Source organism: Chanodichthys erythropterus, chromosome 13 (genome assembly GCF_024489055.1).
Source record: "Chanodichthys erythropterus isolate Z2021 chromosome 13, ASM2448905v1, whole genome shotgun sequence".
NCBI classification, from domain to species: domain Eukaryota; kingdom Metazoa; phylum Chordata; class Actinopteri; order Cypriniformes; family Xenocyprididae; genus Chanodichthys; species Chanodichthys erythropterus.
Genome location: NC_090233.1, coordinates 23,980,645 through 23,993,272, shown reverse-complemented (window position 1 = coordinate 23,993,272; position 12,628 = coordinate 23,980,645). Strand labels below are relative to the sequence as shown.

Here is a 12,628-nt window from a genome sequence, read left to right as displayed (position 1 = left end):
TCAACCCAACAGCTGGGTCAAAACAACCCAATCGCTGGGTTTGTCCATTTTTAACCCAACTTGGGTTGTTTTTAACCCAGCATTTTTTAGAGTGTACTGTTAATCCGCATTTAAATAATTTATCAGGATAGTGGGCTTAGTCTCTGTCCAGGAATTCAGCACTTAGTGATATGTGATTTGAATATACCTTGTCATTGAAGCAATTTATATATAATTAGTTGTATCGGCTTATTGGAAAATTAAATTAATCATTCATCATATTTGGTAAGTGATTAATCATTGTGTTTATAGTTAATTAATATAGATGATACTGCAAGTGGCCAATTTTCAACCAAATGTAATGAGTTAACCATCTAAATTGAGCTTATGTATTTTTAGAGCATGGTATTGTGAAGTGAGCACACAGATACTGTGAGAATGATGGACTTGCTCTTGGGAACATTTCGTAAATATTTAGGAGGGGAAAAAGTAAAACATTTAACAGGATGAGGCTAACATAGCTTTACCGTGACAGGCTGCAACATGTCCAAAGGCGATAAATCTATCCCAGCTTCTAAGCTGCTCAACAGATTCATAATGTGCTTAAAAACAGCATGTAAAAAATTAAATCTTCCATCCTACTACAGGACTAAAAAAAGCTTTGGGGAACATTTTGCCCTAGACTAACCTTTTTAACCAGGCACTATTCCCAGCACACTAAGCAGACACAAGCAGTTCATGGGATCTTCACAGTGAATGAGGCAAGATTTCATTTTCTGATAGAGGCACATGAGAGAAACTTTCCTAATTCTGGATATGTCACATAGGAGTTTCATCAGTTGTGGAGAATAGAGGGCTAATCTCTAAGGACTGTGTTCCTGGACTATCTGTAAAGGGAGGAAGACAGGGAAGATAGCAGGACTTACCTCCATAAGATGACATGCCAAGTCAAGCACAGTTGGTGATAGAGATCTGTTTACTTGGCAAATTGTCCGAGACTGTGCACGGGGTACAGAGCTTTATTGTTTCCACCAAGAGTATAAAGTGATTTATGATGTACCCCATGGACTTTAGTCAAGGTAGGCACCATATTTAATTTGACATGAATGAAAATGTGGCTGTGAGAGACAGACATATGGGTTGCGCGATTGTAGTGTTTTAAGGTCCCGGGTTGCATCTAAATTTTCAGTGTTTGATCACTGAACAGACTGTACATCTATTCCTCACAGCATTGTTCTAGTCTATTTGATTTACCAGTGTTATTTTAGTGTTATTTACTATTATATTTATTTGTATTTTTTAGCTTTTGCTTTTTTAATTAGCTTTCTTTACATTTTTTAAACTTTTTTTTTTAAACTTTTTTTTTTTTTTTTTTTTTTAAATATCATCTAATATTCATATTTTATTTTATTTGAACTTTATTTTTGTTACCAAAACCAATTTTTTAATCGTTTTAGTTTTAGTTAGCAATAACAATATACTTTAGGGTGAGATTGTTTGAGACTAAAAATGCTTCTGTTTTCCATTTTTCATATTTAATACAGAACTTTTCTTGACATATGATATTATCAGCATAACAATTTGAGTTAAAAATGTTGATCTGAAAAAATATTATTATTACTATTGTTTCTTTGTTTTAAAATGTTAAAAAATAATTTTATATTCTTTGTTTATTTCCATTAAAGGGGAAATATCATGAAGATGTAACTTTTTTTGTGTTTAAGTGCTATAAACGGGGTCCCCGGTGCGTCTAACAACCCAGAAAACGTGAAAAAGAACAACCCAGTAACTTTGTTTCGGCAAGCCTTTCTCTGCAAGCATGTGAAAATTTCGCTCAGATTCCGCTTCCCTTGTGACGTATGAAGGGGATTAATATAATATTACCGCCCCTTAATCGTTTTCTCGTTTTCACCCACGGCGCCATCAGCTTGTTTTTGCATGCGAAAATGGTATAACAGTTGTAAGGCTATGGCAAAAGTTTGAGCAAAGCATGCTAACTGTTCTGTTGTTGGCTGCACAGACGAGCAAAGAACTATTTACAGTCTCGTTAGCTTGGATAGCCTGCAAGTTGAGCATGGCAAGCTCGATTGCTAAAAAAAAATATCACTCTGTCTGAGTGATATTATGAAAAAAATATTAGACCATTCACAGCATTTGATAGCAATCATAAACATTAGCCTGGTGTGTATTACTCTGTTTAGCAAACAGGTACGCTATGTATAGTGTACATAATATACATAAAGTGTACATGAAGGAATCAATGCTGCTTAATTATATATGGTTGTCAGTCTACGGCTGTTAATGCAAGTTTAAAAATAAAACAAAGATTCAATAGTTTTTCCTATTTATTATTTGTGATTTCATGTCTGGCATTTTCATCTATTTTGGAAAGATCCAAGCGTATCCTGTGGGTAATGAAAGAACTGATCACTGTTGCCCTTCTGCACACCCTGTCTCGTATACTAAGGAGAGTCCCTTTTGTAATTAATCCTAGCAATTACTGACAGCTGTGTTTGTATAAAGACAGGGTTTTTAAAATTGAATGTTCATCTTACGGGAGGCTTTGCAGCATATTTTTTGACTTTTGCATTTTCCTATTCCTGTCTATATTCTCTGTTTTTTTTTTTTTTTTTTTTAATGATTATTTTTCTCCTTCTGTTTACTCCCTCCCGTCTCTTGTGGCACTTGATATGTTTGTTTTGAGTTGAGCCTTATGTAGCTCTCTAGAGTGTGTCATCGCACTGTGATACTGTAAAGTCATATTTTAAAGATTTTTTTCCCCCTCTCTCTTTTGTTTTGTTTTTTTTCTTTTGTGACATCCTGGCGTGAACGGAATGTGGGCTGTAACATTTCCTTTCATAACACTATTTGACAGATATATTCCTACTTGCTTTTAGTGGGTATGCATATTAGCACTCAGTGATAACGTCAGACTATAAAATAGGATGATAAAATCAGGGAAAGCTGATGTGCTTGGTTAATTTGTATGCTATGTTTCCTCATTAGCATATTTAACATAATGCTCTTAGCTCAAAACATTTTTCCACCATTTCTTACAATCTCAGATACTCTACTAATCAAATGATCAGATTAGAATTGTTTTTAACTAGGACAAGACAGGATAACCAATAGATTCGAGACTCATGTTGAATCTTATCTGCACACCACAGGTTTTTTATAGCCCAGACTGGGCTCCTTTGGGATCTTACATGTAGCTAGTCCAGGTTATGACGCCAGCGGCCCAAGGACAGAGAAGACGAATAGATGGATTCGCAAGAGGGATGGTTTCTCTTGCAAGGTTAGCGTATCAGTACATCCTCGCATCCCCCACATGTGTTCTGTCGTGCTTATTTAGGACCAGGATTTCATGAAAGAGCAACCATCTGGTCTTATAAAGACGTCTGTAGTAGAATATTAAACGTTAAAGTATGGGTGTAAATATGTAAATATGTTTTGTTGACAGGGTTTAGTTTTTGTTTTTTAGATCGGTTATTATTACTTACCATTATGTAGAATAAATTGACTGTTTGTACCATGTTTACATGGATGTAAAGGGCAGTTTGTACCCCAATAGTTGGTTGGAAGCAGACTTGGCCTGGAGGGTACTGCTTTGATATTTTGACATTTCCTATCTACACTCAAAACTCAAAAAGTTGTATAAGTTGTATATATACTATATGCTATGTATATACTACCAGTCAAAACTTTAGTGACTAAGTTTTTTTGTTTTTTTTTTAAAGAAATTAATACTTTTATTCAGCAAGGATGCATTAAATTAGTCAAATTAATGACAATAAAGACATTCATAATGTTACAAAAGGTACACTATGTAACTTTTGGCCCTCTATTCATGGAAATCCTGCTCCATTAACCATAAAAAGACCTCTGTCCCAGATGATACCAATATGCAGCCCTTTTAAAACCCCTTTATTTTTCTTGTTAATTGGACACTTACATTAAAAAGCCTCTCAGCTGGCTATTTTTTCACTGAAAGCTCCACTCACAGCCCTATTAAAACTCATGTCTCCATCTTGATCATTACCTTAATGTAATTGAGCTTTTTAAGGATGACCTCAAAAATAAAAAAGGACAAAAGGACACCAAAGGAAGAGACATATGAAGATGTAAAAATAAGAAATAGCACATTCAGAAGACAAAGACAATTAACAATTAGTCCCGTTGGACTTAGGAAAACAGTGAACAGTGGGTGAAATGCATGTAAGAGAGTAAATACCGGAGAATTATGGCAAAGTCATTTCAATTATGCTGCCAACAGGTGGCTCTGTGACCGTAGATGTCTTCAGGCCAGGAATATTATCAAACATGTGAAGTTTAGAGCAATTTACCTCGCAAATGCTTTTAGATTAGACTGACCAAATATGATGTTGATCCGATTAAAGCTCTAGGAGTTTGTTAAAGTACATCTTGAAAGAAAATCTGCAGAGAAAATCTCACTTCCTGTTGGTTTTCAGATTTCGTACCAAGAGACTTTTTTGTAGGGATTGAGCTGTTACATGTGTGTACTAAATTTCATACTCGTACGTGAAACATAGCGCAAGGGTCACAAATTTTGTAGGTGGCGCTATCAAGCCATTTTGCCACACCTAATTCTGAAACCCATAACAGACATAAATTTCACCACTTGATGCGTGTGCAAAGTTTCATGAGTTTTTGAGCATGTTTAGGCCCTCAAAAAAGCGATTCATTTGCTGCATCGGTGCTCAGGCCCTAAAAATGGTTTGCGAGGTACAAAAAGGACATTGATGGGAGGGACTGACAGAAAGTTTTTGCAGGTTTTCTTGTTAGCTTTGTGTTTGCTTCTGCTGAAAATGTCAATATGTGATGATTACGCTGTCAGGCTTGATTGTTCTCCTTTTAAACCAACACCGGTTTCGATAATGGAATACAAGCTTATTTCCAAAAATGACAGAATCAATTTTCTACCCAAGATTATTCTTGGAAATAGCCACATGGTTTTTTAAAGTAAACACAGAAGCTGTATACTAGATGAATAAATTGAATGAGAAAGTAGCATTTAATTTGTTTTCTTTATTTACAATGTCAGTTTTATAGAGGCATTTGTGCATTACAATCAAGTATGTTTACTGTGTGATGTACAAATTGTATAACTTTTCACAAATTCAAAAAGGCACAGTGTAAAACGTGAATATAACACCTTGTCGACATCTTTAATTATTCATCAAAAGCAAATGAAAATGATATCTCATTAAATATTTGGTTTCATTTGGTATTCTTATGACATTCAAAATTTGATTTGTGTGGACAATATGGATGAAATCTGAGAAGATTACTATAGGCATGTTTCTCAGTTTCTCAGATTATGTAGTTCCCCCATCAGTCCTGCTTTCAGCCTCTGGTATAGATGTTTTGGAGAATGTTTTAAGAAAATGTTGTATGAACATTTTACTTTGACATCCTAACACTTCTATTACTTCTGTTTCTTTCTGTAGCAGGAATAAAACAACCACTATTAGTACTGGAAGTAAGAAAAAGCTCAATATGTCTCAACTCCCGATCTCTCTCTCTCTCTAATTCTTCTTTCTTTGTGATCTCTATCACTTATTCAGGGCTGAGCCTATCCTCACCAGAGTGAAAGAAGATCACACCAGGATAATCCTCCCTGCGATAGATAATATCAAGTACAACACCTTTGAGGTGCAGCAATACGCTAATGCAGCTCATGGCTACAACTGGGGCCTCTGGTGCATGTATATCATCCCGCCGCAGGATTGGCTGGACAAAGGAGATGAGACTGCCCCCATCAGGTAAGGGCATCCAGTGGTCCACTCCATAATGCATGAGGACATTCTCTGAAATATAAATGACCAGGGATATAAGAAATGAATATTTTAGAAGTGATAAGGAGGCGTTAGCTTCCTGCATGTGCAATAAATGTATTAATGTTTTCATTTCCCTGAAGCATTTGTTAGTGTTATTTCATAGAGTGTAGAAAAAAAAAGTCAGTCAACGCTGTAGTATTGCACGGCATACCAGTACTAAAAAAGTACCGTGGTTTACCACAGTTTGAGATCATTATTTTGGATATTTTGGTGTCTGACCTGGATGAAATTGTGATGCAACTCAGAATTTGATCATAAACAGTTCTTACACCAAGATCATGGCTATGTTTTGATTCCCAGGGAAGGCAGTGTGAGTCACTTTCAATAAAAGCGTTTGCCAAATTTAATGTATAAATGTGAATGTCAATGTCAAATGTGTATGCCAAGTATAAATGTAAATATAAATTTACATTATTTACAAATTTGACATTATAACTGTATCATGCGAGAAGTAGTAAGTTGGACTCTAGTTGTACTTAGTTTAATTATAATCAAAGCTCTAAAGTATGAAATTTTTGTTCAAATATTATGATGGCCCCAAAAAGTACACTTAAAAATTTATAAATGTTATTGCAACGTATATCAAAATGTCAAAAGAAGTGGCATATTTGTGTTAAAGAAATATGCACAAGTTGTTGCACGTGTTGTTCAATATGAAGATTTTAGACACTGTCTGGTTGTTAAACTTTATGGAACATGATTGTAGTTAATAAAATACACAAAAAATAATAGTAATGAAAAAGTGGATCAGAACTACTACATTAGTTCTAAGAAATAGCATAATTTTATTTGCAGATGGCACTAATGCAATGAAATTCAGAAATGTTTTAAGTGTCAGTAAAAGACAGTGTAAACATGTTATCAACTACAAAGTATTAATACATTTAAGATTAATATTCCTACCAAGGGACCAGTGACTGGTATCATACCGAAGCCAAAACTTTGATGTTGCCAAGCCCTACCATGCTGCAATTCTCAAATCATGAGCCTCTACAGTGAGATCATTTTATGCTTAAAACCAACTTGGTGAAATGAGCTTTGTTACAGCTCAGTTCTAAACCCCCGAAAGCGATGGATATACCCTGCCAGAAGAGAGTGGACTTTTTCATTTCGTGTGAAATCTGGTCAAGGTCACTATTGTGTGAGAGTATCAGGACAGCAGAAATCCCATTCATTATTCATGCCTCTGACTGATAGCTATTTGGAGAGAGAAAGTAGGCCTGTAGCCTAGTATTACTGGAGCTGATCCCCGTGATGCCTCATATTGGTTACTGAAAAGTCCCCCTTTTTTTTAATGATATCCTAATATCCTAAGAGCTTTTCATAGCTATTCATACTGTCTCGGTTACAAAGGTAACCCTCGTTCCCTGAAGGAGGGAATGGAGATGTACGTTGGACAGACCGACGAATAGGAATCTCGCTAGAGAGGCCAATCTACTTTGAGCATAACTACAACAATCCAATGCACATTGGCATGCAATCATATGCATCAGCTGCTCGCCTCGCAGCGCGGGTATATAATGAGCAGCAGGTGCGTTGCATCTTCGCTGAGGAGCCGAACCAAGCAGGCGGCAGCATCAGCAGGACAATGACTGTGGCGACGGGACGTACTTCTCCGTTCCCTTCTTCAGGGAACGAGGGTTACCTTTGTAACCGAGACGTTCCTATTCAGTCGGTCACGTTCGACGTACGTCGGACAAACCGATGAATAGGAATCCCTACCAAATCCCTACCAAAATGTTGTAAGCCACCTGAACCCCCTTGCCTGTGGACAGTGGGACAGGGCTAACACACAGAGAGGATCGATCACTGTTGTTCCCAAACCTATTCAGTGAGATTAGTGGATAACACTGGGAAAGCGTAACCTTTCGTTAGAAAAGGAACGCTGTGGAAACCATATCCTTCCCCGAAGGAGTTATGTGGAGAAGTACATATGGACTAACCTTGTGGGTTGTACAACATATGGAAGAGCTGGGGTGACTCCAACTCGATGAGAGATGGGTTCTCCCAGAGGGAAAGACACGGGCTTCGTTTAGGAGCAACCGTGGAAAAAAACATATGGGATCCCCGTAGGGTCACACATATGGAACCCAGCCTAAATCCGGTTCTCAAGGATGCAACGGAGAAAGGCCTGGCTCCAGGCGCTCCGCCACGTCGGCTGCCAAAGGGTAACCGGAGGACTCAACAGGGTCTGCCCGTAGGGACTCTCTGGAGCAAAGAGAGCGCATGTAGCGCAGCAAGCCGACACTAAGCCGGCGCCTCTCCGTGCCTCTGACCTGAGGCGAGAACACGGGAGGAGACCGGCTCGACACGAAGGCTATAGTATCTAGCGAACGTGTTAGGTGTCGCCCAGCCCGCAGTTCTACAAATGTCTGTTAGAGAGGCGCCACAAGCCAGCGCCCAGGAGGATGCTACACCTCTCGTGGAGTGAGCATGCAAACTTAGCGGGCAGTTAAGTGGCGTCCACTATCCAGCAGGCCATCCTCTGCTTGGAGACAGCCTTTCCCTTCTGCTGGCCTCCGTAACAGACAAAGAGCTGGTCTGAGGTCCTGAAGCTTTGAGTTCTGTATATGTACAGTCACAAAGCGCGGACTGGACAGAGCAAAGCCAGGGCTGGGTCTGCCTCCTCCGAGGGCAGCGCTTGCAGGCTCACTACCTGGTCCCTGAAGGGAGTGGTAGGAACCTTGGGCACATAGCCAGGCCGGGGTCTCAGTACCACGTGGCCGTCACCCGGCCCGAACTCTAGGCACGATTCGTCAACCGAAAATGACTGCAGGTCCCCTACCCTCTTGATGGAGGCCAATGCAACCAGCAGCAAAGTCTTCAGAGACAGAATCTTTAAGTCTGCTGATTGCAAGGGCTCAAAGGGAACAATCTGAAGTGCTCTAACCACCAGAGCAAGCTCCCAAGAGGGTATGGAGGGAGGTTGAGGAGGATTTAACCGTCTCGCCCCCCAAGGAACCTGAAGACCAGGTCGTGCTGACCAACAGTTTTGCAAAGAGCAGCCCCACCCATCTCAAGCTCAATGGTTTGTCATGGGAAGCTCCTTGGTCTGCTACTAACTGAGAACCGCTGGGCTCAGTCCTCGTCAGTGTCACCGAAAAGGCCACATCATGAGATGGGAGCATTGAGAAAGCATTTAGCTTGACAACCTCTCGCACCTCACAAGGTATGCCAGGGGGTGCTTCTGGACCACTGAGGTGGACATCGTCTGGCCGTGGGCCTGTGCTGTGACTTGATCACGATCAGTCAACAAGTGCAGCTCAACCCCAGCTCAGAACTACCCTCATGCATTAGAGTGCCTTGACCTCACATGCAGGTGGGAGTGGTCTGTGTACAGCCACCCCATCCAAGAGGGCAGTGAGAGAGGAAAAACTTATGCAGATTTTGGCACTTTTGGCATTCCATATTTATGGCACCAATATACCCCCATACTGCCAAGTTTTCCATGCACATCCGGAATACCCGGGAAAGCATGGCTGTGAACTCTGAATCTGAGTCAGCATAAGGACACACCATTACAGTGGGCAGCATCACCCTCATTTCCAGAGCATAACAGCACTCTCTCCGATGCTGCAATCGACATCTGTCTCTCAGCTGGAGCTCTGAATGAAATGCTAGGTTCCCCTATGAGAAGGACCAGCAATCCAATCCAGAAACTGCACAGCTTGCAATGCGCTAGAGAGGGAGGGGCCCTAGGGGGTTGGTTCCCCGAAGGAATCCCTCAACCTCATGTCACCCAAGCCATATCAGCAAAGTAGACTTCTTCTGGTGCACCAGAGAGGGCGCTACAATGAGATTAGGCAAGGGAACCGCACATCTAGAGCGCCGAGCGAGCGCTGGGTTGCCGTGACAACCCGCGCTCCAGCCCAACAGCTCGACAGCACACGACACGCAGAGGAGCGAGAGTTTTGCTCACGCTGATCTCTACGGTCTCCCAAAGTGTTGGGCAGACCCGCAGCTATGCTTTTACACACAAGCGGCATCTGTCCAACAACAGAGAGGACTCAAGCTTTCCCGGAGAAAGAATGTCATGACCGGCGTGTCGACGTGATCATGTTCACATATGAAAACATGAATCACCCACGAGCATCGCTTCAGCACACGCCCAGACATGTGAAACAATGTTCGTGGCCGTCAGTGAGGACAGGAAACGACTGCAACCAGAAGCACACAGGTAGAATGTCATCTTTTTAAAAGACACAAATCTACTTGTGTAAGCTCTTTTAGGGACTACTCTTTTAAGTGCCGAAGCACGCAGGGGAATGACCGCTGCAGCACAGACAGGGGATAGTGCAGCCTGTCGTGTGCACTCTCTCCTTGTAGCCGCCCTCTTACCAGCTGTGAGAACAGCTCTTAAGCGCTCAAAAGCGCGTTCACCAGCCATGAGAACGAATTTTTACAACTGAGGCTTTGCTCTCTCAAAAAAGCAAAACAAAAGAAAAGAGAAAATAAAGAAGAGAGATCGTTCCCGCTGCAGTGCTGTCCGCCTGCACCAACACAAGAGCAGATTTCCCCCAAAAAAACTGACTCGTTGAAGACAAACACTCGCTCGTAGACACCACTGTTTGTTACAGACGGTTCGGCTCTGAAGCGAAAAGCTGAAGATGCATTGCACCTGCTGCTCATTATATACCCTCGCTGTGAGGCGAGCAGCTGATGCATATGATTGCATGCCAATGTGCATTGGCTCATTGAAGTTACACACGAAGTAGATTGGCCTCTCTAGCGAGATTCCTATTCGTCGGTCTGTCCGACTTACGTCGAGCGTGACCGACTGAATGGGAACTAAAGTGTACACATATATTTATTGTATGTAGCACATAGCATCTTAAATGTAAAATTTTTAAATGTATAGTAAAATTTAGAGACACAAATCTTTACAAAATGGATGTTTGGAAGAATAGCGCCAGTTGAAATGTATTCGTAAAAGAGGTGCTGCAATAATGTAAAATATGTGAAAATAATGGTTTATGAACATTCAAGCATGAAAACCTATTCTAGAATCCAACACCAAAATCAAGACTTTGAAAAAGAGCATAATATGGCCCTTTTAAAGTCATATTTACTCTCATTTATTATAAATACAATGAAATAAACCTACGAATTATTTACTAAAAACACCTTTTAAAGTCACTTTTTTTTTTCTACATTCATGCTTTCAAAGTATATATATTTTTTTATCAGCAAGTATGTTCCCTGGGAATTAAACTCATGACCTCAGTGTTGCTAGCGCCATGCTCCACTGGATGAGCTACAGCTTTAAGGTCTTGATTAGTGAGTCTTTCCAAACTAATTCAGATTAATATGATTAATCTCTCAAGACCGAATCCAACTGTACTTCACTACTCAAAAAAAAATAAATAAAAAAAATCTCATGTATATATGTTGTATGTACAAAATATGTTAAATGTTTGAACAAAATCTCATTACAGAAAAAAGGCAGTAGTCATTGTCCATGTGGCCCTTTTCTCAAGTGCTGATATTGACAGGTTAAAAATGGCCGCCCGCGGGTCTGCAGTGTGTCAATGTTGTGCGCTATTGGAAATCATTTCAGCTCCACTTCTCTCAAGCTCTCGGTGTATCCACTGCAGCTCAGATAGCCTGTGGCTATTCAGCACTGAGGATCCCAATACTCATAGCACACTGCAGCAGGGTTTATTTAAATGACTCATACTGTTAAATGAAGGACAGTCCAGTTCAAATGTCCGTAAATAAGCAATTAATTGCTCTAAGGGGATAAACGCCATGACTGCTTTTGATAATCCACAAAAACGTTGTCCAGAAGACCACCTTGGCTAAGCTGTGCACATAAAGTGCTTATAAAAATGCTTCTTATGGATATTATAATATTTTGTTGTTTTAGAGCATTAAATCACAGTGTACTTAATTTGACTTTTTGGCATTGATTAACAGAACAATATTTTTTAAAGGGGACCTATAATGCCCATTTTACAAGATGTAATATAAGTCTCTGGTGTTCTCAGAACGTGTCTGTGAAGTTTCAGCTCAAAATACCCCACAGATCATTTATTATAGCATGTCTAATTTGCCCCTATTGAGCAAAAACGTGCCGTTTTAGTGTATGTCCCTTTAAATGCAAATGAGCTGCTGCTCCCTGCCGCTTTGGTTAGAGGATACATTTATGTAGTTGCTGTGGATTTGATTCAACTCATTGACTAGCATGTGTCGTCATGTTAATCTTTTGTGCAAAACTCGTATGGACGCCCACTATACATAGCGTTAGTTAACATGAACTAACAATAAAAAATACTTAAGCATTTAGTAATCTTAGTTCATTTTAATTTCACTGTTTACTAATACATTATTAAAAATCAAAAGTTGTATCTGTTAATATTATTTAATGAACCTGAGTTACATGAAATAACAACAGTTAACTAACATTAACAAAGATTAATAAATACTGTAAAATGTATTGCTCTGTGTTAATTAATGCATTCAGTAATGTTGACAAATGGGTCCATTTGTACAGTTATAGTTTTACTTTCAGTGTTACTGTTATAATTTTATGCTGATAGCTTTTTGCTCTTTTTTTAGAATTTCAAATAATATTCTTGCAAACATGTTTTCCACATTTTTAAGCTAACATAAGGTGCTTTATTTTTCTGGGACATGGTGGTGAGATTCCTATTCGTCGGTCTGTCCGACTTACGTCGAGCGTGACCGACTGAATGGGAACTAAAGTGTACACATATATTTATTGTATGTAGCACATAGCATCTTAAATGTAAAATTTTTAAACGTATAGTAAAATTTAGAGACACAAA

At 39.6% G+C, this 12,628-nt stretch overlaps 1 protein-coding gene across 1 annotated transcript in view; it reads left to right on the top strand.

The window, feature by feature from the left end:
* Positions 1 to 12,628, top strand: part of galnt9 (polypeptide N-acetylgalactosaminyltransferase 9) — a 127,290-nt gene that overhangs the window by 67,277 nt on the left and 47,385 nt on the right. The window contains exon 5 of the mRNA XM_067406933.1: positions 5,568 to 5,765. Coding sequence (XP_067263034.1) covers positions 5,568 to 5,765 — 198 coding nt within the window. The remainder of the gene's footprint in view (positions 1 to 5,567; positions 5,766 to 12,628) is intronic.